Here is a 26,663-nt window from a genome sequence, read left to right as displayed (position 1 = left end):
AACCCGGGTCTCACTCAGGACCGCACTTTTAACCCCGGCAGCACCAGCGCAGTGGGGCTACCCTGGGGAATCTCCGGGTTTTTCTAGATTACGCATGAGGGACGCACCCACGCTGCGCACTCGCGGGGGCTGCAGGACCGGGGGTGTGAAGGGGCGGGGCTTGCGCCTAACAGGCAGAGGGCGGTAGGGATGTCCCGGGGTGGTGGGCGGGGCTTGTGTCTTGATAGGCAGCGAGAATGATACGGCTCTTGCCGCGGAGGGGCGGAGCTAGACTGAGCTTGGGTTTCCTGAGTGGCAGTCGGGCTTGACAGATTGTGGGCAGGGTCGGATCCTGGGCCCACGGTGGGCGAGGTTTGTGCTTGACAGGCAGGATCAGGCCGACATATGATAGGCAGGGCGGGCCCTGGAGACTGGTAGGCCAATCGGCGAGAGGAGGCGGGACCTGAGTCGGCGCCGTCCGGCCGAGGCCCCCGCGGCACTGCCCAGTCTGACTGTGGCACCGCCCGTCGCAGACGTTTACTTGCCGCCACTGCTGCCGCCTCTGCTCGTACGTCGCGCCCGGGCCGCCCGCCCGCAGCCATGAGTGCGCTCGGCCCCGGTGGAGCCCGCCGCCCTCTAGATTAGTCTCTGTCGCCTGGGACCTGTTTGCAGCATGGAGTCGCCTGCCTCGAGCCAGCCTGCCAGCATGCCTCAGTCCAAAGGTAGGCGCGCCCGCCAGGACAACGCCTGAATCCCGCGTCCAATCCCAGTCGTCAACCCCTACCTCTGTGTGATCCTACCCCGTCCTGTGCCGGGCCCAGGCAGCAACACCCCGACTCAGAAACCCTCCCTGCTCTGGCGTAGGTCCTGTGCCAACCTGGTACCTCACCTGGATCCCCAGGTTAGGCCTTGGGACTGCACCCAGGCCGAGATCTCCCAGGCTGGATTCGAGCTAGGAATTCCTTCTGCCCACCCCATGCCAGGTCAGGAACCTCTCCCTGACCTCCTCATTTAGGCCTCAGGGTTGCAGCCTGGATAGAAATTAAGCTGTACCCAGGTGGTATTCATTCTGATCCCCTCCTGGGTCCATGTCTGCCATCCCCCCTGGTTATGGGGCTGTGTCCAGAATGGGTTTTAACTTTATTCTCCACCTGGGATCCAAAGGTATTCCTGTTTCGGGGGCCCTCACTGTGTCCCCAGCACAGGTGTCCTGACTACACCCCTGTTCAGAAGGCCCTGTCCTCCCCTCCCCCAGCTCTGTCCATCTTTGTAGGCTCTACATTGCCCCATCTCTGGCTGCTCTGCACCCTATCCTGCAACCCTGTCTTCCCAAAACGTCTCTTGGCCTCCCGCCCCTCCCTAGTATAGTCCCCTCTCTGTGGGCTCCCCCTCGACTTGAGTTGCAGCTTTTCTTTGCACTTGGGGAGCTCACCCCCTCCTGTACTTGGTGTCTTCAGGCTGATTGCTCCCAGCCTGTCCCTGCTTCCTGGGACCTGGGCTAGCTGCCAGGCCAGCATGCTGGCCGTGCACAGGGCTTGCTCTTTTCTTCTCCAAGTAACTGGCCTTCCTGGAAATTTTTGTGAGGTGGCTGTGGTGGCTGTGGCAGCAGCAGCAGGATTTGTCACGCGGCGGGGGAAGGACAAGACTTGGAGGGCAAAAGGGGGATTTTTTTCAGGAAGAGGAAAGGATGTTTTTGGCATGTCTGAGTCTCAGTAGGCTGGGCTCTGTGAGAGAGTTCCAAACCGGACGTCTGTAATGAATGGGCTGACTCCCAGCTCTCTCAACCTACTGCTGCCTCCCTCTGGCAAACCCCTTAATACCTCTGGGCCTCAGTTTCCTTATCTATAAATTGGATATTCGGAGTATGACATGAGATTGTGAATGCAGAAGAGCAAGTGTGGTGAAGTGGTAAAGAGCTCAGCACCGTGCAATGTGCGGCACATAATAGGTGTTCAGGAAGGGCCAGTTGCTGCACATATTATTTCCGTTTCTCCTACTGGAAAAGCTTCATCCCTGTGGGGTCAGGGCCTTACCTCTGGTTTAGCTGCAGAGCCAGCAGGAAGAAGGTAACAGCAGGCACTTAGAGGGCCAGCTCTTCAGGGTTTGTCTCCTTTCCTTCTTTTCTCTGGAGGAGCCCAGACCCCCGGAGCCGGTGGGGTCCTGGGGAGGGTGTGGGCCCTTCCTGGCCCCTGCAGCTGGCGGCTGCGGTGGCTGTGGGCTGGAGCTGGGTGGGCAGGGTAATTACATCTTACATAAGTGGGAGGCCGGATCCCTGACCATTGCCCAACCGCTGTGAGTAACTCAGGAGGCACTCGCTGGGGGAGGTGGCTGGGGAGGAACCTGCACTGTGCAGACCTCATGGATCTTGGGAACCGGGAAATCAGATACTTCTCCACTTAGGAGAGCACGGGAAGGGGTTGGAAGTGTTCTTTGCTTTTGAAGACATTTTAGCTCTTCCAGGCAGGAGATGCCTCATCAAGATAATAGTTGCAGTTGCAAGATTGTGAAGGGAGAAGGGGTCATGGGTAGAAAGCACTGTGGGGGGACACTGCTGGACCCCCCCCCCACCATGTGCTGTGTGACTTGAGGCTTGGCACTGCCCTCACTGGGCCTTTGCAGAGAAAGCCAGGATGAATTTCCAGCATGATGATCAGTGGATTGCATGGCTGTCAGTGGATTGCATGGCTGTCAGGGACCCAGGGACCTTGTATCCTCTTTGGGGTCTGGAGAACCACAATGTCCTTTCACCAAAAATCCTAAGAGCTGCCACTTAACAAGCTTTTATCCACTGCCATATGTTGTCTCATTTATTTGTCATAACCTGCTTATAGATAAGGAAAGGATGCATCACTGTGACACATGGAGTTGGGGCTCCACCAGGACTCTGTCTTCACAGATGTTTCTCCAGTGCTCTGTTGTATCCCATTCCTGTGCTGGATGCTTGACTGAGCTATGGGACATTTTGACCTGCTGATCTCCACTACCTGCATGTCCATTGGGCATCTCCTGGAGGCCAGGCCAGATCTGGAGGATGGACTGAGACAGAGAGGCTACCTCTCCTGTGTGCAGCCCTTCCCAGTTGGCACATTGTGTGTGCACTGCAACCTGACCCATTTGACAGATGCAAAGCCAAGATCTCACAGGGGACTAACTTAACTGAATGCACAGAATAGGGGTCCTCACCCATGCCTTCCCTGTCCTGGGCACTGGGCCCCAGCACAGAGCTCTTTCCACCTCCTTAGGAATTTAAACAAGGAGGGAGTGGCAGGCACTGGACCTTATGGGTGCTCTGCCTTTGGGCTTCCTGCCTGGCAGCAGGCACCTGTCCTATCTTCTGTGCCAGGAGCCTGGAGAGTTCTTTGTAGGTCCCATAGCCCTGCTGTTTTCCCCATACCATCTCTGGCTGGGGTCAGAGGGCAAGGGCAGCTGGTGCTGGGGCTGGTGTGCAGGACACATGTGGTCAGCATGATCCAAGTCTGCAGCCACCTGTGTCCTGGGGGGTCACCACATGTGTTGTGTTGCTGTTCACAACAGGGCCTCCTTCTGCCCCCTGCCTCCCTGGGAGTGCCACCCGTTGAGCATTTCATGGCTCATCTTCATATGGCTTGGATAGTGGCTGCATAGTTCCTGGCTGCCCTGTAAGGTTCTAAGGAGCATTGTGCTGGCCTGGCCCGGCCTGGCCCTGCCTTCTGTGGTTTCAGTCCCCCCCTCCTTTCCCGGCTGTTGGAAAGACTGGAGGGTGGCACCTCAGGGACTTTCCCCACCCCTGGTGTGACGCACAGGAAACTCTCTATCAGCCAGCCCGTGGCTCAGGGCCTGAAGGGAGCAAAGTTCTCAGTGGGCCTGTGTGGGGAGAGGGCTGGGGCAGCTGGGCTTCCGGTGGGTGAGTCAGCAGCACCCGGTGGTGCTGACTCACCCTGGGCATGCCAGCCAGCAGCTGCCTGCTGCACACAGGGTGATGCTGGGCCTGTCGGGTGGGAGAGGGCTGTGTGCCCAGCCCATGGGCAGCACCTGGCCCTGAGCTGAGGTGCCGGAGGTGGCCTGGCCTTCTCAGGCTGGGCCACGACCCCTTGGGTAGGCCCTCTGTCCCACCCAGGAACTTCCTCTGTTAGGCAAAGGGCTCTGCTTCCTCTTGCTCACTAAGCAGGGACAGGTGGCAGTGGATGTTTACTGCCTTTGGCCCAAGGGACTCCTTGGGGTTAAAATGTGTAGCTAGGTGCTCAGGGAGGGCCAAGAATAGAGGGGGTACAGGGTCAGCTGGGTTGGCCAGGGTGGGTCTCCACCTGAGCTCCCAGAAGACAGATGTGGAGAGGTTGAGAACTCAGATCTGGGGCCTGACTACCTGATCTCAGATCCCAGCCAGGTTCCTTTTGCAGTGTGACATCAGACAAGTCATATGTGGTATATTTTCCATTTTCTGTAAATGATTTTTGTTTCCTGGATGTGGCCCCTCTTTCAGAGGAGAAGTCTCAGTTCCCTCACCTTCAGAATGGGAATGGGGACTCTGCCTGTGTGAATACAGACAGCCTCTTTCCCCAGTGACCAAGTGTCAGGTACATTCACAGCAAGACTGCCTCTGCTGGCAAGGAACCCTTCCTCAGAGAGGCAGGAAGTGGGGGTGGAGCCTCCGCTTTAGTGGGGTGGGACTGGGTTCCAATCCTGGCTCCACAGCTTCCTCACCGTGGCCAATGGCATGCCCTCTCTGACCCTCGGTCTCTTCTGTAAAATGGGAGTAAACACCCCTCCCTGGCAGGGTGGTGGTGAAGATCAGAGATAGTGTTTGTCAAGCAAATGGCATCTGTTATTGTTTTATAATTGTTATGGTTGTGACTACTGTTCGTTGTACAGCAAATCAACAGGATTGGGGCTTCTGATTATGCACTATGAGCTCAGTGACATGAGGCTTCCCTAGCTGTTCGGTGTTTTAATGCTGGCCAGAATTTATCAGGCTTTAGGACTTCTTATTCCTCTGGTCCCCAAGTTGGAGCTGGGGGCTTGCCTTCTGGGTGTCCTGGGAAGGGCAGGTGGGGAGCAGAGAACTGGGGTGACTGGGTCTTTCTGCAGGTTTGTCCCTGACCCTAACTTTGGCATCCAGCATGAGAGGAAATTGGAGGGGACATGTGGGTGGCATGGTATGGGAATTGGAATACAGCCTCCTGGACCTAGGAGCTTCATGTCAAGAGCATGACGCAGGACAGACAGCAGAGCAGAGACTTCTGAGTCTTAGATGCCAAGTCTGGGTCCTGTCCAGTCCTGAGAGGGTCATCAGTTTTCCACCCTCAGTGCCAGGCACTGGTCACCCTCCCCCTGCCCTGTGGATTCCTCTCTGGGATGTCATAGTTGAGCTGGCATCCCAGGGCCTGCCCTGGCTTCTCTGGGAAGGCTGTGTCCAACTGCCCCTCTCTCCACCAGTCCCCTGCCCTGGGTAGCTTGGCCAGATCCTCCTGCCATGTATGGGCCCATGGTCAGGCCTGTACCCTGCTCTGTGACCCTCCTTTTGGTGTTCTGTCTCAGTAGGTGGGCCTTCCCTCTTCCTTTAAAAAAAAATGTAAATGTATCCGTAGGCACCAAAAGGATACATTGAATATACCTCTGTATTTAAAAAAATGAGTCAAATGAATTCTGTGTACATAATACCCAGCTAAAGAAATCCAACATTACTGGGATCCCAACCCCTGTGAATTCGATCTCCCTTCCTTCTCCCTCAATAGCTGTCTAACTTTTATTTTAATCATTGTTTACTTTTCTTTGGTATTTTAAAAAATTGATTTTTTGTTTTTGTACTGGGGATTGAACCCAGTGGAATTTTACTACTAAGCCACATTCCCAGTCCAGGTGTGAAGAGACAGGCATGCTCCTTGGGACAGGGCTGTGAAAGGCCTTGGATGTCGGTGCAGGAGTTTGGGCATCATCAGGAAGCTGGTGGGAGCAAGGAGGGTTGCTGCCACCCAGTAAGGAGGTGCTTTGTTGATGGTGGTGTGACAGAGGCCAGTCAAGGACAGCTTTGGCATAGGATGGGGGATGCCCCCTGCCCTCCTTGTCCTTCTCTGTGACTAAGCCTTCTGGTGGACCCCAGAGCAGACTTCTGCTGGCCTGGCTCACCCCAACCCCACTCCCCTGCAGCAACTTCCAACAGCAGGGATGGTCCTGGGCCTGGCTCTGCCCCCACTCGCTTTGTGACCTCTCTAGCCTGTTTCTTCTTTTGAATGAAAGGGATGAGAAATAGCCACCTCCCAGGGCTGCTGCTGAGAGTGAGAAGCAATGAGACACATCAAGTCTGGGGACACTGGAGTTGGTCAGTGCTGAATTTGAGCCATGTATTGGTGTTTTTTCTTACCAAGAACACCTTTCCCCAGTGCCCCATGCTTTGTAAGATTTTGCTTTGTAGTGATGGTAACAATGAAAGCTAAGAGGGCACTGGTTAAGGAAAGGTCCTTCTGCAAGGTGCAGTCCGGGGCCTGGGATGGCCTGGCTGATCTCCTACTACCCAGGTGGAGGCCTCTGGGAGCACAGCCCAGAGCTGGAGCTGGAGGAAGTGCCCCTTTCACATGGAAGCCCCCTCCCTGTCACGGCCTCCTGAAGCCTGGCGCATGGGGCTCATCATGCACTCAGGGCTCCAGGTCAGAGCAGCCCCTGATCTGAGCTGTTTGTGCAGGCATTTTATATGCACAACCTCAGTTAGCTCTCGTGGTTCCCAGTAACATGTTGTGTTGTCGTCACCCCCATTTATGAATGAGTAAATTGAGGCCTGGAGTTGGGGAGTGACTTGCCCAAGGTCACAAAGGTCTGTCTTGTGAGCAGAGGCTTATCTTAACGACACTTTACCCTTCCTGGCCCTCTTCTGGAGGTCATGGCCATTGCACCCACACACAAAGGGAGGAAACTGAGGCTCACAGAGAGTTTGACTTGTCCATGGTGTCACAGCAGCCAGGTCTCCTGATACCACTCCTTGTCATTTGACCTTTTCAGAGTGGTTTGGGGCAGATGTTGTGACTACTCAGGTGTGGTCTGGAGAAGGCAGGGCTCAGGCCTGGCGCTGTTGCTGCCCTGGTGTATCACATCAGGTGAATCTCTGGGGCACTGACTGCAGTTCTGAGCAGCCTACTGCTTGGTGCCCATGTCACGCACAGTGAACACAGTTGCCCCTTGGCTGATGAGGACACTGGAGCCCAGACTCCAGCAGTACCAGGACCCAGACTTAACCAGGTCTCTTTCTTTTCATTAATTTTATTTAAATTCCTTACACTTAAGTAGCTGAAGTTGTGCACAGAAATCCCAAAGGAACAAAAAGACAGTTTCTTGCATTTCTGTGGAATGTTCTGTGCAGAGCATTTTCTTTCACAAACTGCTCTTTTGCTGTCAGTGCTTACTGTGCCTGGGAGACAGCTCCTAGCGCCCCAGTGAACCTTCACCAATCCTCTGTGCCAGGCTTTTGATTCCATAAACCCTTGACCTCAGTTTCTTCATCTGTGAGATGGAGATCACATTAGTTCCGGCCTTACAGGGTTGCTGAGAGGCTCAGATGAGATGTAATGCAAATTGTGCAGTGCTTGGCCTGTGCAGCTGTATCAACAGCTCTGGCTTTCCTTACCTGCATCACTGTGCTTATGTTACTAGCTTTAGATGCTTGTCATGAGGAGTGTGTGATCCAGCAGGCATGAATTGACAGGCCAGGTTCCTTGGGACAGGGCTGTGAAGGGCCTTGGATGTCAGTGCAGAAGTTTGGGCATAATCAGGAGGTGGTGAGGAGCATTGCTGGCACTGAGTGAATGACCCATGCCTGGCATGTAGTTGGTGCTCACTAAATGTCAGTGGGAGTTAGAGTGTAGGGGTTGGTGGCTGGAGGTACAGTTTTTGGGTCAAGGGGAATGGATTTTTTTTTTTTAAACTGGAGATTGAACTCAGGGGTGCTTTACCACTGAGCTATACCCCTGGTTCTTGGGTTTTTGTTTGTTTTTTTGTTTGTTTGTTTTGGAGACAGGGTCTTTCTAAATTGCCTTAAACTTGCAGTCCTCCTGCCATAGTCTCCTGAGTCACTAGGATGTGGGCCACTTTGCCTGGCAAGATGGATGTTTTGGTACACTTGGGAGTGAAGGGCCCAGCCCACTGAGGTCCAGTGGGGGAAGGAGATGACTGTCGCTCATGTTGATTTCTGTGAGGCCAGCTGCCTGGTCCCCCTGCTGGGTGAAAGGGCCTGCAGGCCCACAAGACTCTCCCTGGTCTGCCCTCAGTCCTTTGTGCTCCCTGTACCTGTACCTGGCTTCTTTTGACTCCTGTGCCACCTCTTCCTTGCATCAGCCTCAGCTCCGATCTCCCTTCCTCTAAGCATTGGTGGTTCTTGTTTGTGTAGTTTTCTCTGCCTCAATACTGCGGACATCTCTAACTGGAGAGTCACTTTGCTGTGTGTGTTGTGTGTCCCTGACCTCTGCCTGCTGGACCCCAGTCCTACCTCCCCCCTGCCATGGTGGCCTGCACTCTGCAGAGGAGCAGGCCTTAGGAGGTGAACAGATGGGGAGGTGCCCAGGGCCCAGGCGCTAGGGCCTGACCAGGTAGCCACAGGCAATTGGGCAGTGAGAGGGCAGGGCATGAGTGACTGACCTTGAGCAGCTCCCTCACTGGCCCTAGCTTGTTTCTCACCTGTGAGGCAGAAGAACAGACAGTGCTGGGGGCATGGGATGGCTATGAGGCTGGATGGGGAGGGCCTGGGAGTGGCATGTAGTAGGTGCTTAGTAAATGAAAGGCCCTTCCTTCATCCCCACGTTTTCTCTCCAAAGCCCCAGGACAGGACCTCTGGGACCTTGAGGGGAAGGGGGGCCCTGTTAGGTCTCTCCTTGCTCCCTGTGAATGCTTGGCAGTTGTGGCTCCCAAAAGCTCTTTGGGGACTTCTCTGAGAGCATCTGGGACCCCAGGGAGAATGTCAGGTGTTCAGCACAGGTTTTGGCTCATTGTGGTCAATAAACATCAGCTATTGAGGTGAAACTTCTCCCCTCAGAGTGGTTGTGGATTGGTCTGGTTGAGGTGTCCCTATGACCCTGCAGGATGGGATGACCAGCTTAGGTGAGGATGGGACGTCTTGCCACCTACATCTCGGCAGCCACATCAGTTCCTTACTCCAAAGGTGCACTCAGAGCCCAGGGAATTGGGAACCATGAGAAGCACCCAGAATACCCAAAAGATAGGAGTCAGGGATGGTGAACTAGGAGCAGTTGTTATTTTTGTCATTGGAAATCACAGGACGGGACTGGATATGGTGTATGCGGGCTCCCTGTGTGAGGGACCCCACAGCCTAATCTCTGTGGATGGTTGGATGTTGGAGCCAGCAGATCTACCTTCATGTCCACACCTGCCAGTTCCCTGGGTGACCTCTGTCAAGTCACCCTCCCCTCTGACCTACGTGGTACAATAGACCTGTGAAAACCCTTCCTCAGGGCGTTGTGGAGGGCGTGGACAGAGGGGTTCTCTGGGTGGAGGGCCTGGCACTGTCTCTGCCTCAGGCAGCCCCTTCTAATGTCCTCCGGTCAGGCCCTGCTAAGGCATGGCATTGAGAATCCTGGCGCTCAGTCTGTTATCCCTTCTTCATGGTGAGGTCTTGACACCCAGAGAGATTCAGTACTTGCCTGAGTTGCAGTTGAATCAGGCCACCAGGCCACTTGGCTTTAGAGTGGTCACTTGTGAAAGACACCAGGAGGAGTTAGGGAGAGCTAGTCACAAGGGTCTTAGTTGGGGTGGCCAGGGATCCTCTGAATTGACAACTGGCAGGGTTGGGTCCCAGCTTAGATGGCGTTGCAGGGAAGAGCATTCTGGGCAGTGGGAATGGCATAGGCAAAGGACCTGAAGTGGGAAAGAAGGTATCTTCTTCAAGGAATGGTGAGTGGGCAGTGGCTTGAGTGAGGGGCGGTGGAAGGAGACAGGACAGGAGTTTAATCTGTCTGTGGGCACCTTTGTCATCACGGTGTGACTTTGGACCATTCTCTGACTTCCTCCTAGTCTGACTTCCTCACTGCCTGCCTGGGGGGGCCGCTGTGAGTCTAGAGTGATCTGAGGACGTGCAGCCGCCTGGCACTCGCCTGTACCAGGGCCCTGTGAGCTGGGGCTGGCGGGCTTGTGGTTTGCCCATGGTAGCCCAAGAGCCTTTGTTTGTTGTGGTGACGGTCGCCACCTTGAGCCACACCTGGGTAGCCCCAGGCTGCCTGGCCATCTGGCCCAGCCCTGACATTGATAGCAGATAGTGGCAGCCACTGGTGGCCTGAGGCCTGTTTCTGGGCTGTTTCCATGGTGGCCTCACCCACTCTGACAGCTGGTGCGGCTGCCCCATGGAGCCCAGGTCACTCCTGACGCAGGCCCATATCCCTTCAGGGCAGGTGGCAAGACCAGGCTATGTGCTGCCAGCTGGGGAGGAGGGGTTGGCCTCACCACCCAGCCCAGCCACGGGTGTGGACATGCCCTTGACTGATGGGGAAACTGAGGCCTGGCGAGGGGGCCATCTTATGACATCTCCAAACCCGTGGGGTGAGGTGGCTGACAGGCTAGAGCCAGAGGAAGGTGGGTGGAAGCCAAGAGCAGAAGCAGTGCGGGAGGGCAGGTGCTGCTGTGCACCCCGCAGAGGCCGGGTCTGCTTGGACCTGGTGAAGGCTGAGCTCTGGGTGCTCCCGGCAGAGTTTTACTTTTTATCATGAGATTTTATATTATCATTACAAAGAGCCTCAAGTCAAGATTAAAAACTACCTATAATTCTCATTATTTAAAGGTGGATTTTTTTTTCACCTCTACCTAGTGGCAGTAGTAACCTTGTGACCATTTATAGGGCCACCTCCCGTGTGCCCATCCCTGTGCCCAGTGCCCTGCCGAGGCCCCCTTGCTTAGTCCTGCAACCTCTATGCAGGGTGGGTGGCATTTCTGCCATATTCTCTTTTGCAGATACAGTGCCTGACGTTCAGAGTCTGTGTCCTGCTGTCACCACTGGGTGCAGAGATTTACAATGCCTGTCATCTTCCAGCTGCAGTGTAACCTGCATCCCCTGCCCAGATGGTGGTCCTGCACACCTTGGCTTTTCTCTATTTTTTTTTTTTTTTTCTTGTCATGTAGAATATGCCAGACCAGGGAAATCCTGGGTGGCCTCTGGGTCCCCAGACCACTTCACTGTGCGGCATGAGATCCTAGACCTGGGCCTGTCTCTCCACTGAGGTGTATCAGGGCTGCTTTGAGGTTGTGCCTGGTCTATTGGTGTCTGCAAATCAGTCACCTCCTATGTCACTCCCAGCTGGGTCTGATGGCATGGGCTCCACCTACATGGCTCTGTGGCATGGTTGAGACTGGATCCGAACATGGCTCAGAGGTGGCTTAAGGTCTCCTTGGCAGGTGGTGGCAGGACCATGGGCATTTTCCAGGCCCCAGTGGCCATTGCTGTGGGGTGGTAGGTGAGGGCACGAAGGGCAGGTGGCAGGGAAGTGGGCGGAAGCTCCTCCAAGGGGCAGGCCTATGGCTGGCACATCTCTGCTGTGGTTTGGTTCCAGCTCTGCCACCCAGGAGATACTTGGTGCCCTGGGCAAGTTACTTCTCTGCTCAGAAATTGGAGCCTGACATCAGAGCTCCTGGGAACACCTGGCAGGCTCCCCGGCTTCCCTGGTGCTTTCTTTTCCTGCTGATCAGATGATGGCTGTGCTGTGTTCAAAGGGCAGTCCTAACTCAGGAGTGCTCTGTTATGTGCCAGCCCCGTCATGCCCTGCTCCCTGCAGAAATGTAGATTTTTCTTTAGTACCAACCCAGTGCCGGGGAGGTGTGGGCGCAGGGCCTCCTGCCTGTCCCAGGGATTGGGGCTGCTGTGGGGAGGGGTGAGGGCCTCCCAGGTGGCCTTGGGAAGGATAGCAAAGGTGGGACATTCATGGTGATGGGAGTGCCCCAGAGGCCCCCGGCCCCACTGCTCCGAGCTCACCCTGACTGGTGCCCTCACCTCGTAGGTGGGAAGCTGAGGCCCTTGGACAGCCTCTTGTTCCAGGAGGCACCAGGCTGGGGAGCCAGCAGCCCTGCTCCCTATGCTTTGCATGCCAGTAGCCACACGTACTTTACTTGGCCCTCAGGTTCCTGATCTGAGCTGTGAGGCAACATGGGCCTCTGGGGCAGGCGGGATCCCGGGAGGAAGGAAGTCCCTGCCTTCCTGGGCTGCAGGCTGGTGTCTTACTCCAATATTTTCCCCCCTATAGCTTTCTTCCTGTAAGAGCCCTTTCTGGGGTAAGTGTCCCTGCTGCAGAGGGGAAGCTGAGGTTGAGAGAGGCAGGGTTCCCATGGTGGCAGATGGGAGTTGAGCCCAGGCGTGACCTGGGTGGAGATCCCTGGGCTGCGATGCGTATGATGCCCAGGGCTTGCTGCCCCTACCAAGGACCTGGGTGGAGATCCCTGGGCTGCGATGCGTATGATGCCCAGGGCTTGCTGCCCCTACCAAGGACTCCCTAGCCTGTTCCTGCCCCAGCTACCTGAGGTGGGTGTTCGTACAGAGTGACACATGGGGAAATCAAGGCTGGGGGAGGAGATGGGAATGGAGCTGGGGCCGGAATAGAGCTGGGTTTGCCTCAGATGCCTCTATCAAGGTTGGCACAGTGGAGGGGGAGCTGTAAGGGCAACTGCAGTGAAGCACAGCAGACTGGGCAGCTTCTGCAACAGGAATTTGTCTCTCACCATCCAGGCTGAAGTCTGATATGGAGGATGGGCAGGGCTGGTTCTTTCTCATGCTGCAAGGGAAGGATCCATCAGGCTTCTCCTTGGCTTGTAGGTGGCTTTCTCTCCCTGTGTCTCTTTACCTCGCCTTCCCTCTCTCCCTTTCTCTGTGTCCCAGTTTCCCCTTTTAAAGGACACCAGTCAGACTGGATTTGGGCCCACCCTAGTGACCTCATTTTAATTTAATTACCTCTGTAAAGAACTTATCTCCAAATAAGGCCACATTCCAAGGTCCTGGGGTTAAGATTTCAACATATGAATTTTTGAGAGACCCAGTTCAGCCCATAACAGAAACTCAAGACATAGGTCTTCTGCAGGGTCGGGAGTGCTGGTGCCTGGCAAAACCTCAGCTGGTCAGACCTGGCCTTGATCACCGAGGCTGTGTCCTTGGGTAGGCTGCCCAAGCCCCCTCTCCATCCCCATCCCCCAGCAGAATGTGGGAAATGTGTGGGACCAGGCAGCTCTGAAATGATGGTTCCTGGCTGTGGCATAGCTTTGAGGGGGCAGGTGGGGCTTGGGCTCTCCCAGCGTCAGGGAGCAGACCTGAGCCCATTCCCATGCTAGGTGCTACCCACTTTTCCCTTCTAGGACCGTAGACTGAGCCTTGTTCCCCTGTGGCACTGACTACATTGGGCAACTCTGACCTGGGGATCTGAGTTATCTCTGTCCCCAACTTTGTCCAACACTGGGAACATTGATGGATCTGATGACCAGATATCTCACCTTTTCTTCTTTTTAGGAAAATCCAAGAGAAGGAAGGACTTAAGGATATCTTGTATGACTAAGCCCGCTGTGCCCAACCCCACGTGAGTCTGCCTCAGTTTCTCACCCTGGCTCAGCCTAGAAAGGGTTCCTGAGGGGGCCCAGTGGAGGGAGCCAGCAGGGAGTGGGGCTGGGTAGCACCAGTCCAGGTGGTTGATAGTAGGCTCATGAGCAATGCCCCCCCATTCCCCATGTCTAGCCCTGAGTGGATACTTAGCAACTGATGAAAGGAAGTCACTCTAAGAGTCACCCCCAAAGGCCAGGCCACCTGCCTTTTCCTTCTCTTAGGGAGTCTATGGTTCTCCCCAAGCTCACAGAGTCTACTCTCTCCATAGACCCCCCCGGAACCTGGACTCCCGGACCTTCATCACCATTGGAGACAGAGTAGGTGCTGGTTGGACCCTGGGTGGGGCTCCCTCATTTCATCTGATAAGGGGTCATGCTGATTCTGCAGGGCCACTGGGAGGTGACTGTGGGTGGCAGATAGATGGGCACCTTGCTCCCCTGGTGTTGGATCACCTGCTTCTTGACCTTCCTGTCTGGAATGGGGATCATTGCAGCCTTGGGAGGCTGTGTGGAGCCCAGAGATGGCATGTTCTTTGACCTCAGACTGAGGGCTATGAGCCCCTCCACCCCTGTGTCACCTGTGAATAGTATGTTGACACACAGATTGCTGGGCCTCCCAGATCTCTCGGGTTAGACCCTGGGGTCTGCACCCTATGCACTCCTGGTCCCTCAGGAGGACACTAGCCACTGAGAAGCCTGACTCAGACCAGGCAGTGCTCATAGCATGTGCCAGGCTCTCCTGGCACAGACCCCTCTCCTTGGCTGAGCCCTTCCTGGGCTTGTCCTTCCTTCCTGGCACTTCTTACCACCTGATGTCCTGTTCATCTGCTGGCTTACTCCTGTGTGTGTGGGTGTCTCCCAGTAGAGGGAACCTTTGTAAGGTCAGACCTTTGGTCTGTTCTGAGTCCCCAGTTCTAAAATAGGGACTGGTACATAGTAGGTGCTTAGTAAATAGAAGTTGAGTGAATGATTGCCCTACCAGGGTGGGGTGAGGGAAAGAGGGAATGGGCCTCTCATGAGGTCCCTTGGATGTTGGTGCTTCACCTTTCAATAGAGAGCAATATGAGGCTCAAGTGATCTGCCCAAGGCCACACACCAGGGAGTGGCTCATATGAGGTTTGGCCCAGATCTGACTAACTTGTCATCTTCTCTTTCCACTGAGTGAGGGATAAGGACCAGCTCCTGGCTTGGTGGCCACCAACCCCCTGTCTTTTGTGTCCCCCAAGAACTTTGAGGTAGAGGCTGATGACCTAGTGACCATCTCAGAGCTGGGCCGTGGAGCCTATGGGGTGGTGGAGAAGGTGCGGCATGCCCAGAGTGGCACCATCATGGCTGTGAAGGTAAGCAGGGCCCTCTCTTGCCAGGGAGGTGGGGGCTGAACCTGAAGGGTGACTTACAGCTATGTGGCTTTGTCCCTCACTGTGACCAGTGATAAGGCAGAGCTTTTTAGGGTAGCCCAGGCTGTGGGCCTGCAGAACTCCTGGCCCTCATGTAATGGGTAAAGGGGTGTTGCCCCTGCCACAGTGACCCCTGAACCACAACCCTTCCCTGCAGCGGATCCGGGCCACAGTGAACTCACAGGAACAGAAGCGGCTGCTCATGGACCTGGACATCAACATGCGCACAGTTGACTGCTTCTACACTGTCACCTTCTATGGGGCTCTCTTCAGAGAGGTACAGCATGGCTGGAGAGGGGATGTTCCCTGCCATCAATTCATCTTTTGGCCAGTGATCCACTGTTACTCAGTTCCCTCCTGTGTGCCAGGTGCTGGGGACTCAGGGGGACATGGGGGAGCCAAAGCCAGTCCCTCCCTATCCACCTGAGGTGGAGACAGAGGGTCTCCTGAGATCACTGACCCTGAGCTGGACTGCCCACCGCCCCTGCTCCCCAGCTGTTATTGCCCTGCTCTGTGCCTTGGTTTCCTTGAGGCCTGTGACTGTGCATGCCTCCCAAAGTGGTCATGAAGGTCCAATGATGTGGCCAGGGGGTTGGCACTCAGTGAGTGCTGTGGTTTGTCTGGGTGGCCATCTGCCTTCCTGGCGGTAGTGCCTGGGGGGTGGGGCGGGCCCCAAGCAGGTAGTATCCATAAAGGTGTAAGGTTCTGGGTTGAACTTCAGATTTCTGGGAAGAATTAGACATGGGGAAGAGGAGAGTCGAGGGTGAGGCCAGGGAGCAGGGCCCAGGGAGCTGGGTGGGTGGAATAATCAGCCTGAGTGAGGAGTGAGGTGTTGACATAGGGTGAGGAGGGAGAATAGAAGCTGGGTTGGGTGGGAGGGCTTTTGATGGCATCTTTCCACCTTTGTGGAGCTGTTGAATGGCCCCCTGGCTATCTTCCCCTTCCCACATCCCAGTGTGGGGGTCTAGCTTCCCTCACCACTGGCTTACAGGGAGGCCCTGGGGCTCTGCCTTCCCAGCAGATCATCCTGAAGGGTATGCCAGGCATGCTGGGAAGAGGGAGCAGGTCCTTGCAGGCAAGGGCAGAGTTGGACTGAGTTGGCATGAGGAACAGTGGTAGGGGCTGCAGGGCCAGCTCGTGGAGCTGGGCAGTCTCCTCTATATCCTAAAGCTTTCTTGAAGGGACACTATCAGCCTTGTGATTTCATTCCTGGACATGCCATGGAATCAGGTCAGGTGGAGAAGGCCAAGGCAACAGAGTCCATGGAGACAGGCATATGGACTGGCAGTGTAGGACAGCCTAGGGGAAAGGAAAGGGAGAGGCGAGAGAAGCTGATTGGCAGAATGGGAGTGGCCAGGAGCTGTGGGATCACCTGAGGGCCAGTGGGTGGGCACATGTCCCTTCTGTCCCTTCCATCCCTTCTCAGTTGAAGACCAGGGCTGGAACTCAGAAGGCTGATTGTGTGAGGTGGGGCCCAGGAAGGTGAGGTGGGCCTGCAGTCGTCCATGCACAGGCAGCTCTGATGGCTGGGCTGAGCTCTGGCTGTCTTCCCTGCAGGGAGATGTGTGGATCTGCATGGAGCTGATGGATACATCCCTAGACAAGTTCTACCGGAAGGTGCTAGATAAAAACATGACGATTCCAGAGGACATTCTGGGGGAGATTGCTGTGTCTGTAAGTGTCCTGGGCCTAGTGGGCTAGGTGTTCTGGATCCATGGCAGAGACCCAGACCCTGCCCATCAGGCACACAGCCCAACTGATGACTCTTGAGTAGAGTGACTGTCCCTCAGAGGTCTGTCACCTTCACTTGGACCAGTCCTGCCTTACTGAGGAGATGCCAGGGCCTTGAGCTCCTAGAGTCCCATAGATTTGGCAAGTGCCTCCAGGCCATGGAATGCAACTCTCATTTGGGACCATTTTTGTAAAAGGGACTTAGTATTTATCACTGCCTCATACTGAAAATGTTCCAAGGCAACTCACAGGGTTATAAGCTGAGCTGTAGGAAAGTGTTTGCTTTTTGAGCCTAAACATTCCTAGAGGAATGCAGCAACTCTGGACTTGGGCATCCCAGCAGCCAAAGGAAAAAGGGAAATGGGGCCGGGAATACCTGTGGGTCTCAATCCTGACAGTATCTGGAAATATTTAAAATGTGCCCAAGCCTCAGGCTCCCCCACCACCTAGCCCCCAGGGAGATGGCTCTGCCAGTGTAGGGAAAGGAGCCAGGGAGCCTGGTAGGCAGCGGTGATGGCCCCTTGGAAGATGCAGCTTGGATCTGCAGGGGTCTTTGGCAATTCATATCAGAGTTGGTGGGTGAGAGGAAGGCAGGAGCCCAGCATGTCTGCACCAAGATGGCTGGGGCATGTTGGGGCGTGGGTAGGAGCCTAAGTGACAAGGGCTGTGTCCTGTGTGTAGGGGGTGTGTCATGGTAGATGCAGCCTGGAATTACAGCAGTCCTGTCTCTTCCTCTTATCCCCACCCAGATCGTGCGGGCCCTGGAGCACCTGCATAGCAAGCTGTCTGTGATCCACAGAGGTTAGTGTCCCCACACTGCCAGACTAAGGTTTGGGGAGAGGTAGATTGTAATATGTCCCGGGGGGTCCAGTCTGCTTTTGCCCACATCTCCTTGTGCTGGTCGTGCTCAGAGCAAGGACTGGAACTACTTTTGTCCTGGCCAAGCCTGGCCAGTTCTGGTTTTGATGTACAGTTTACATACTGTGAAATGTCCAGGCCAGGCCTTGAGTCTGAATCCAGTTCACACTTGAGGATTCTTCCCTCCTGGCCTCCATACCTGTGGTGGCCATGACTCTGATTTTTCCTACAGTGACGGTCATGCTTATTAGCCACCAGCCTCTTGCTTGGCTGCTAGTTTCTGGACTCACCAGGTTGTTGATATTGTTGTAGTTATTCCTCTGCACTGCTGAGGACCAGCTGCTTATCCAGACAAGTGAGACTGAGTTACTTTTGACCATCTCAGCTCCTACCCCAGGTCATTGGGGTGACAGTTTGGCATGGAACTTTCTGGGTCTTTTTCTGCACATTTTGCCCTTATTCATGTTGTCATACATGTGGTATGTGTGTGTGTTTCATGTGCACATTTGTCTGGAGACTCCCACTGTGCTGGTCACCTACTGTGCATCTGTGGGGAGACTTAGTGTCTGTACACACAGACCCTGTCCCCTGTGCTTTCACTGACATGTCTGTCTACCTGTCACCTTCTGCTCAGTGGGTCTCATGTCCAGAATGTGGATAGTGGACACATGTGGCTCCTGGGACCATGTGTCAGAACCCTGTCTTCCTCTCAGTGGTGGGGGCCCAGTTGGGTCACATCCTAGCTGTGAGCCCCCAACTGTGACTGGTGTCTGATGTGGCATCTCCTACAGCCTCAGTTCCCTTGCCTGATCCTTGGGGCCCTGGTAGATCCTGGGTCACGGCATGGGAGTGAGGTACCTGCCTCCAGGAGGGGCTGTGCAGATAAGGGCTGAGAACGGTGTGTCCTCTACTTGACAGATGTGAAGCCATCCAATGTCCTCATCAACAAGGAGGGTCATGTGAAGATGTGTGACTTTGGCATCAGTGGCTACTTGGTGGACTCTGTTGCTAAGACGATGGATGCTGGGTGCAAGCCCTACATGGCTGTGAGTGGTTCTGTGCCCACCCCAGGCTGGGAGAGGATAGGGCTGGGAGGGAACTGCCTCATCCATCAGGGCAGGGCCTCCCTAGATTCTGTGATTCCTGCCACAGAGGGCCACCCTCTTCACCCATGTTGTTAACCTGCACCCCCAGATTGGATAAGTTGTGTGGTCTGGGTAGGTCCTGCCCTGTCTTCATTGTTAGTCAGTAAGGTGGCACCTCTTTGGCCTTCCCGCAGCTGGGGTTCACTTCGAGGCAGCATTAGGCCCTGGCTCAGTTTCCTTCTCTGTCAGGTGGACAGGTGGGACACAAGGTACACTCAGTTTTGGGGTGGGGAAGGCAAGACTTAACCGAGGGAGTGTTGGGTGGCCTCCATTACCCTGGAAAGGTTTATGTTTATGTCTCACTGATTCCCTTTGCAGCCTGAGAGAATCAACCCTGAGCTGAACCAGAAGGGCTACAATGTCAAGTCTGATGTTTGGAGTCTTGGCATCACCATGGTATGGCCTGGGGTTGAGTCCAGCTCTTACTGGTCAGGTGCGGCTGGGTTAGGGCTGTGCCTGAGGCCATGAATTATTGGGAGTCTGTCAAATAGTTAGGTCCTAGAAAAGTGTTGGCTTCAAAATCTAAGAAGAAAATGTGCAATGAAAAACTCCTATCTAGGAATGATACTGTCCCTTTCCTGGTGGTTCAGTTTACCCATCATGAATGTTCTCCATGTTCTGTGATGTGATGTCAGCCCCTGGTCTGGCCCACTGAACTCATGGTGCATGTTGGGAAATCCCACCTAATCCCAAAGAGAGCTCTCGCTGTATAAATAATCTCCAAAGCAAGACGGCAAAAGTCTTTGCAGGTATTTGTATTGCCTGTGAGATCCTGGTGCTTTTCATGGCTTGGGAGCATGAGGCTGATGAGGTTTCTTGATCCTGAGCCAGTAAAGACAGAAAGGGCCCTTGGTTTTGGCGTGTGGGGGCAGCTGTGCCACCTTCAGGGCTAAGCTGGGGTGGGGTGCCTCTGAGCTCCAGATGTAGGGATGGGCCTCTTGTTCCTTCTAGAATGCCTGGCACCCTTCAGGAGGGAGAGTGAAGGTCAAGCTACTTTAGAAGGGTCACTGTGGCTGGCCGTGGTGGCATTTTCCTGTATTCCCAGCAACTCAGGAGGATTGCATGTTGCAAGCCAGCCCTGGCAACTTAATGAGACCCTGTCTCAAAAGTAAAAAGAGGGATGGGGAGGTACCTCAGTGGTAGGGAGCCCCTGGGTTCCATCTCCATTATGGGGGGCAGGGGAGGGAAAGGCTCACTGTGACACCAAGTGGAGAATGGATGAGAGGGATTGGAAAATGACTGGGCTATATCCACACCCCCTATCATTTTAGGTCGATGTGCAGGGGACAAGGGCATGTTTTGGAAGAGCGTTGCTGTCACAGTGGCTCTGGTGGGTTTGGGTTGGTCCAGCTGACATGGCCAGCTGGAATGGTCTTTAGTCCCTTTTCCACATCCTAGCCTTCAGGACTACTGCAGCATGGCCTGGGATCAGTACCCTCCCTGTCTGGGAGAACCTGACCCAGGGAAGTTTCTGGCTGCCCCCCACCTCTTTGGCTAGTTGTTTGTTGGGGGCAGGGTATAGTAAGAATTAGTCAAATGGATCTGCGCTGTGAAGATGTGTGGGAGTGTACTCCAAGATTTTCTAGACCTCCAAAAAGTGACCTGTAGTCCAGTTCTGACAGTATCTACCTGCAGTTCATGCAGACCTCACAGGCTAAGGGCTCAGTACCACCAGACTGCCAGTTAGACTTCCCATACCATTGACCTACCTGCTGTTACCTGGGGATTCCTATACCCCTCTTCTAAGATGTGATAATTTGCTGGAACAGTTCACAGAACTCAGGAAAAGACTTTACTGTTTGCCAGGCGTGGGGGTGGACACCTGAAATCCCAGCAACTCAGAAGGCTGAGGCGGGAGATTGGAAGTTCAAGACCATTCTTGGCAACTTAACAAGGCCCTGAGTAACTTAGTGAGACCCTGTCTCCAAATAAAAAATAAAAAGGATTGGGGATGTGGCTCAGTGTTAAGTGGCCCTGAGTTCAATTCCTAGTACCAAAAAAGAAAAAAAGACATTTTGTTTACTGGTTCATCATAAAGGACACAACTCAGAAACAGCCAGATGGAAGAGGTACACAGGACCGGTGTGTGAGTGGGAGGCCTGCCGTCCCACCAGCACCTCCACATACGTGTTCACCAGACCAAGAGTTCATGGAGTTTTTATAGAGCTTCACCTCCAGCCTCCACCCTCCCTTCCAGGAAACCAGCAGGTGGGGCTGGTTTAATCACTTGGTCTTTCTGGTGACTACGCCAGGCTCAGTCAGGGAGCTCTGCTACCCTGGCACTGGCTGGTTTGGCTGGAAGGTCCAAGAAGGCCTCACACACAGGGCTCCTCTCTGTGCTTCTCCCTGTGGCTTCCTCACAGCATGGCTGTGTTGGCGTATTGGAATTCTTTTTTCTTTTTTGGTACTGGGAACTGAACACATAGTGGCTGGCTCCTGAAGGGGGAGTGCTGGCCCTGGCACTGACCCAGCCTTGCTGCTGCCTCCTCATATGGGTCAGAGAAGTTGTGAGGCCAGCCTCCCTGTGCGAGGGGAAGATGCCAGTCCTCAGGGAGAAGCGGGGTGGCCACTCTGGAGACCAGCTGCCATGGTACAGGGTAGATTAATCCCCCATGAGTTTCCATAAGTAATAGAAACCAAGTATAAAAATAGAGAGGAAAAGGGGGCAAAAATGACTATACTTGTCTACTGGTATACACCTCTCTTTCTCCACCACCAACTGCCAGTGTTGTATATTTCCTTCTAGAATTTTGTGTGGATTCTTAAGGAAAAGGAGGACTGGGGATGTAACTCAGTGGTAGCATGTTGGCCTAGTGTGCATGAGGCCCTGGGTTCAATTTCCAGCAACACACACACACACACACACACACACACACACACACACTTTTATTCTGCCTTTTTCAGTGGGCATTACCTATGGTTTATATTCCTCTGAATTATTATAAACCCTTAGAGGCATCTCTTCCAAAGACCCCTACAACCATTTATTGGACCTAAGGGAGGATATTTCCCTGGTTTCTGATTTTCATTTCCAGTGGAAAGCCTCAGTTTCCCTGGGGAGCCACTGTGAGGCAGTGAGGAACATCCCTCTAGGTGGCTTTGGCATCAGGAACTCTCTGGGCATCCACTTGTGACCCCCTCCTGCACACATCATGTGACATAAAAGTCACAGACCTGGGCACACTCAGGAAGTGTTGGCCAAGTGCTGGCCAGGCTGGTGTCACAGGGGCCTCACAGGGTCCCACTGTTGCTGCCCTGGCTGGAAGCCTGCTGCCTGCAGAGGATGGCCCTCTGGCAATAGACCCAGGCTGTTTCTAAATACTTCAGCCGGTAACACCTTACCAGGCATCTTCGTGCCCAAAGGCAGTTTTTATGTCTTATTTCTTGCGGTCTTTTGAACAAGGATTACGAGGTCAAGGCTTTGGATATTTTTTCACTTTTCTGACTGTAAACTGTAGAAGCCACTGGTCTTCCTCTTGTAGCTTGTAGAGGGGCCTCACTTCTGCACACTGAATCAGTGAAAATTCTGGGAGAAAGTACCCACTCCATGTGGGTTCGTGTGGAGGACAGCCTGTGCACACAGGGTCATCCCCACTGCCGCTGCATCTGTGGGCATGCTTATGTCTTGGCTGGAAGGGGCCTGTGGCCTAATGGAAAGGCCCTTTCTCAGCACACTAATTAGTGCTCTGTTTGGGAGCCAGTTGCCAGCACAAGCATTTGTTTGACTGCGGTTTCTCCCATTCATTATGGTGATTATGGCCTGTTGTGGAGGGGCCTTGTGCTTGAACTATGGAGCTCTCTGCTATTCCAGGCAGGGTCCCAGGGTGACCTGATTTGTGTTTTCATCCCAGCAGTCAAAATCACAACCCAAAATTTGTTGTAGGCTAGCCAGTCTCTCCCACAATATCTTCCAACCCACTGCAAGCAGGGCATGGGGTTAGGAGTACAAGTGGGGGCAGAGACCAGTTGGTCCCATGTCACCTGCAGAGGTCCCACCCAGCAGGAGGGGTGAGATTATGCCAGCCACTTGTCTTGGGGATCAGAGCAATAGCAAAGGGATGGAGAGGGCAAGGCTGCTCAGGGAAGGCAGCATCCCTGAGTGGGGGACCACACTCTGTAGAGAAGGAACTGTAGATTTGCATTCCTGGTGGGGCCCACTGAGCTGTGCAAAGTGAACCCATCAGATGCAGGTCGCCACAGTCTCACATTCCTTCCAGCTGCAGGAAGAGAGCTGTGTATGTGTTATTTTATTTCCTGTTTGCCCCCTCTGTAAAAACAGTGACCCAAATTAATGGCAACTTATAAGTCTGTGCTGAGAAGACATTAGGGAGGAGAGGGGCAGAGGAACTATCCAGGGACAGAGGAACTATCTAATTATGGTGCTTTGCTGGTTGCTGTCTCACAGAAAGGTGAGCATGACCACCAGCTCCTCAGATTTTACAGAGCATCTGGAACTTGGGTTGTTAGGGAGTATTCCAAAATCAGATTGCTTGAAAAACCAATGATAGTTAAAACCCATCATAGCCCAGGTTGAATTCCCTGTTAGCTGGGTTTGCTGGAGGAGCTCAGTACTTGGTGTCCCCTGGCTTCCATCTTTGGTTTGTGGCGCTGTGTCAGGGAGGTCAGTGACAGCAGTCCCTCGGCCTGTCTTGTGGCTGTGGGCACTGCACCAGGATAGGGGGGTCCCTCCCACCTCCCTGCTTCTGGTTGCAATGTGTGGGTTCATAATGGTGACTGGGGGACCTGCTGACCTCACTGTCCCCACTGCAGATTGAGATGGCCATCCTACGATTCCCGTATGAGTCCTGGGGGACCCCGTTCCAGCAGTTGAAGCAGGTGGTGGAGGAGCCATCCCCCCAGCTCCCAGCTGACCGTTTCTCCCCCGAGTTTGTGGACTTCACTGCCCAATGGTGAGTTTCTGACCTGCTGAGCCCAGTCAGCATCCCCACCCCTTGGAACCAAATTAGGGAATGCTCACGGGAACATTGTAAAAACTAATCATGTTTCAGTTCACAAAGGCACTAGGAAAAAGGTAAGATCATACAGACCATGTTTTCTGCCCATAGTTAAACAGAACAAGAAATTAATAATTAAAGAGGAAAAAGCTACATGGACTTTAAAAGCAAATTTATCTAAGTAACTCTTGGGTTATAAAAGATTTAAGCCGGGCACGGTGGTGCATACCTATAATCCCAGTGATTCAGGGGGCTGAGGCAGGAGGATCACAAGTTCAAAGCCAGCCTCAGGAACTTAGCAAGGCCCTCAGCAACTTAGCAAGAGCCTGTCTCCAAATAAAAAATAGAAAGGGCTGGGATGTGACTCAGTGGTTAAGTACCCCTGGGTTTAATCCCTGGTACCAAAGACCCAAACCAAACCAAAACAAACACACAAAAAAAACAAAATAGATTTTAAAAATATTTAGAAGTTAAAAAATGATGAGAACATACGAATATCTATGTGTTGTGGCAGAGATGCTCAGAGTAAAATTCATAGTCTTTTTTCTTTAATTGGAAAATAGGAAACACTGAAAACAGATGATAAGAATTATTAGTTGGCTTGACCCCTTCTAACTGAGGGCTTTTTCTCCCAGGAGTCTCCTCTTCTGATTAAGACTATCAAGTATGATTGTTAGGTAGAGTATTTTAGGGTTTGGTATCATGGAAATTCCCTGGATCACTGCAGAGATCAAAATCAAAAAACCCCTAAGACTCCAGGTCTCCGGTTTGCACTCATGGCTTCCCCTCTATTTGGGAGACCCCTAGATGGTCTTGCCCTTTCTTCCCTGAGCCCCAGGAGCATGTGTCCCCTGTTACCCAATAAGGGCCAGCCTGGTCTATCTAGACTCACTTCCTCTGTGACATCCTGGTCTCAACCCTGTTCTCTTCTAGCCTGCGGAAGAACCCTGCAGAACGCATGAGCTACTTGGAGCTGATGGTGAGTGTGGACAGAAAGGACCTGCTCTGCTCTTCTTTGGGACTGGATGGTGGCTGGGTGGGGCTCTCTGGGGGGGATGTAGCAGCAACCCAAGGCACAGAGGGGCTGCTCCTCATCCTAGCCCCTGCACCACTCGTTTAGGTTCTCAGTCATTCATTCAGGCTCCACCCATCCTCCTCCCTGGCTGACCCTGGTTCAGGTCAGTGCTGTGACCGAGCCAGCTTCATGGAGGAGTTGCCATTTGAACTGAGCCTGGAAGGAAGGATGAGAGTTCTCTGCTGGGGGAAGGAAGGGCGGAGAGGCTGTTCCAGGCAGTGGGTCCAGCAGAGGCAGAGGCCTGGCACATGTGGGGAAAAGGCAGGCTGGTGTGCCTGGAGGGTCACGGCAGGAGGGCTGAGGAGGAGCCTTGAGTCCTCTGATGGTTGTGGAGGGTTTCCTAGGGGCAGAGGTTCTAGAAGGGTGAGAAGGAGTTTGCCAGGTAGGAGCAGCACATGGGCTGGGGTGGGTTCAAGAAAGGGGAAGTTTCCCCTTTGGTGACTGTGTCTTCTGTCACCCATCAGGAGCACCCTTTCTTCACTTTGCACAAAACCAAGAAGACGGACATTGCTGCCTTTGTGAAGGAGATCCTGGGAGAAGACTCATAGCGAGCTAGGCCTGGGACCTGACTCTGGCCCTCCAGCACCCCGAAGCCCTCTCTGCTGCGACAGTGCTTTCCCACAGCCATAAGCTACTGCCATCCTGGCTCTGGGAGTCCTGGGAGGAATCAAGGGGGCTGCTTCCAACTGACTCTGCAACCAGCCATTTGTCCCAAGTGCCAAAGAACTAGACTTGTGGGGGTTCCCAGCTGGTCCCATGTGGACCCCTTCAGTGCCTCTGCCCCAGCTGCTGTAAGGACCCCAAGTCTCCACCCTGAGCCCCTAGACTTGATGGGCCTGGAAAATCCTGCTGGACACTGCTGTCCCTCACAGAGAAGGCAGCCAGCCTGGCCTGTGGACAAGACTATTGCCTCAGCCCAGCCATGGCTGCCACCCACGTTGTATATTTTTTTTTATCTCTCAACTGAATGGACTTTGCACACTTTGGCCCATGGTGGCCACTCCTCTCTCCTGGCCTAGGTGTGGAGGACACAGTAGGGGGATGAGCCATGTGAATCCTCCCAAGACTCCTATGAGGGGGGTGCCTTGAGCCACCTGAGGCTTTTACCCCAGCACTGAGACAGTCTCTGAGGGGCATATTGGTTACTTGGCTCCAGCCTGACACCTCTAGTGTTGTGGGTCCACCTTTTTTTTTTTTTTTTTTTAATTTATCCTCTGTTGACTTTTTCTTTTGCTTTGTGGGTTTGGCTGTTTTGTTGTTGTTGTTGTTTTTCCTTGCATGGTTTGGAGCTGATCACTTCCATATTCTAGGTGCCAGCAGGCTGAGAACTGTGCCTTTGTTCAGGATGGGGTCCAGGGAGTAGGGCCCAAGGTCTCTGCTCAGAGTATGCCAGGGGAGCTGTCCCCTCCCTCCCTTGGAGAGTGACTGGCTCCACAGGAGCTATGGATTTGCTTTGGTGTTTAAAAAAAAAAAAAAAAGAAAAGAAAGAAAGAATATATATATATATATTTTTGAACAAAGTCCTACCCATCCTGGGTTCTTTCCCAGATGGGTCAGGTCAGGTACCTGGTTGCTGTTTTAATTAAAAAAAAAAGAAAAAAAAAAGGGATAAAAAAGTTGTGTGAGACTGAGTGACAGCCACAAGCCCTACTCTTCCTTGGGGAGGGTCTGGGGTTCCTAGAAAGAGCCCTCATTCCAGGACAGTCCCAGGGTCCCAGGGTGTTGTGATTAGGGGAGTGGGGACCTGTTGACCCACCAGGGCCTTGCACTTGGCAGGCCCTCTTCCATATGAGGACACAGAAGCTCCCAGAGGGCTCTGACAAGGTACTTCAGTGTGTGACCATCCAGGTGCCAGACCCTTGCTGGACAGGACAGTGAACAGTCAGTCCCCTGGTGAGGGCTGCCTGTCCTATCATCATCAAAGAGTGATGACAGCCAGAGAGAGATTGACGAGCACACCTGGACACTGCCCAGGGCTGGCCCT

General features: G+C 53.8%; 1 protein-coding gene across 1 annotated transcript; it reads left to right on the top strand.

Annotated features, from left to right (window-relative positions):
* Positions 1–466: 466 nt before the first annotated feature.
* MAP2K3 (mitogen-activated protein kinase kinase 3) lies at positions 467–26,233 on the top strand. Its single transcript, XM_079134346.1, has 12 exons — positions 467–701; positions 13,430–13,496; positions 13,788–13,836; positions 14,745–14,858; positions 15,073–15,192; positions 16,473–16,589; positions 17,396–17,447; positions 18,423–18,550; positions 18,968–19,045; positions 23,420–23,559; positions 24,538–24,583; positions 25,144–26,233. The coding sequence occupies exons 1-12, from the start codon at positions 653–655 to the stop codon at positions 25,225–25,227; spliced, it is 1,044 nt and encodes a 347-aa protein (XP_078990472.1). The 5' UTR covers positions 467–652; the 3' UTR covers positions 25,228–26,233.
* The last annotated feature ends 430 nt before the right edge of the window (positions 26,234–26,663 follow it).

The sequence above is a fragment of the Sciurus vulgaris genome (assembly GCF_902686455.1).
Source record: "Sciurus vulgaris genome assembly, chromosome: 3".
Taxonomy (NCBI): Eukaryota; Metazoa; Chordata; class Mammalia; order Rodentia; family Sciuridae; genus Sciurus; species Sciurus vulgaris.
The sequence above is the reverse complement of the archived record's forward strand: the minus strand, read 5'-3'. Positions and strand labels throughout refer to the sequence as shown.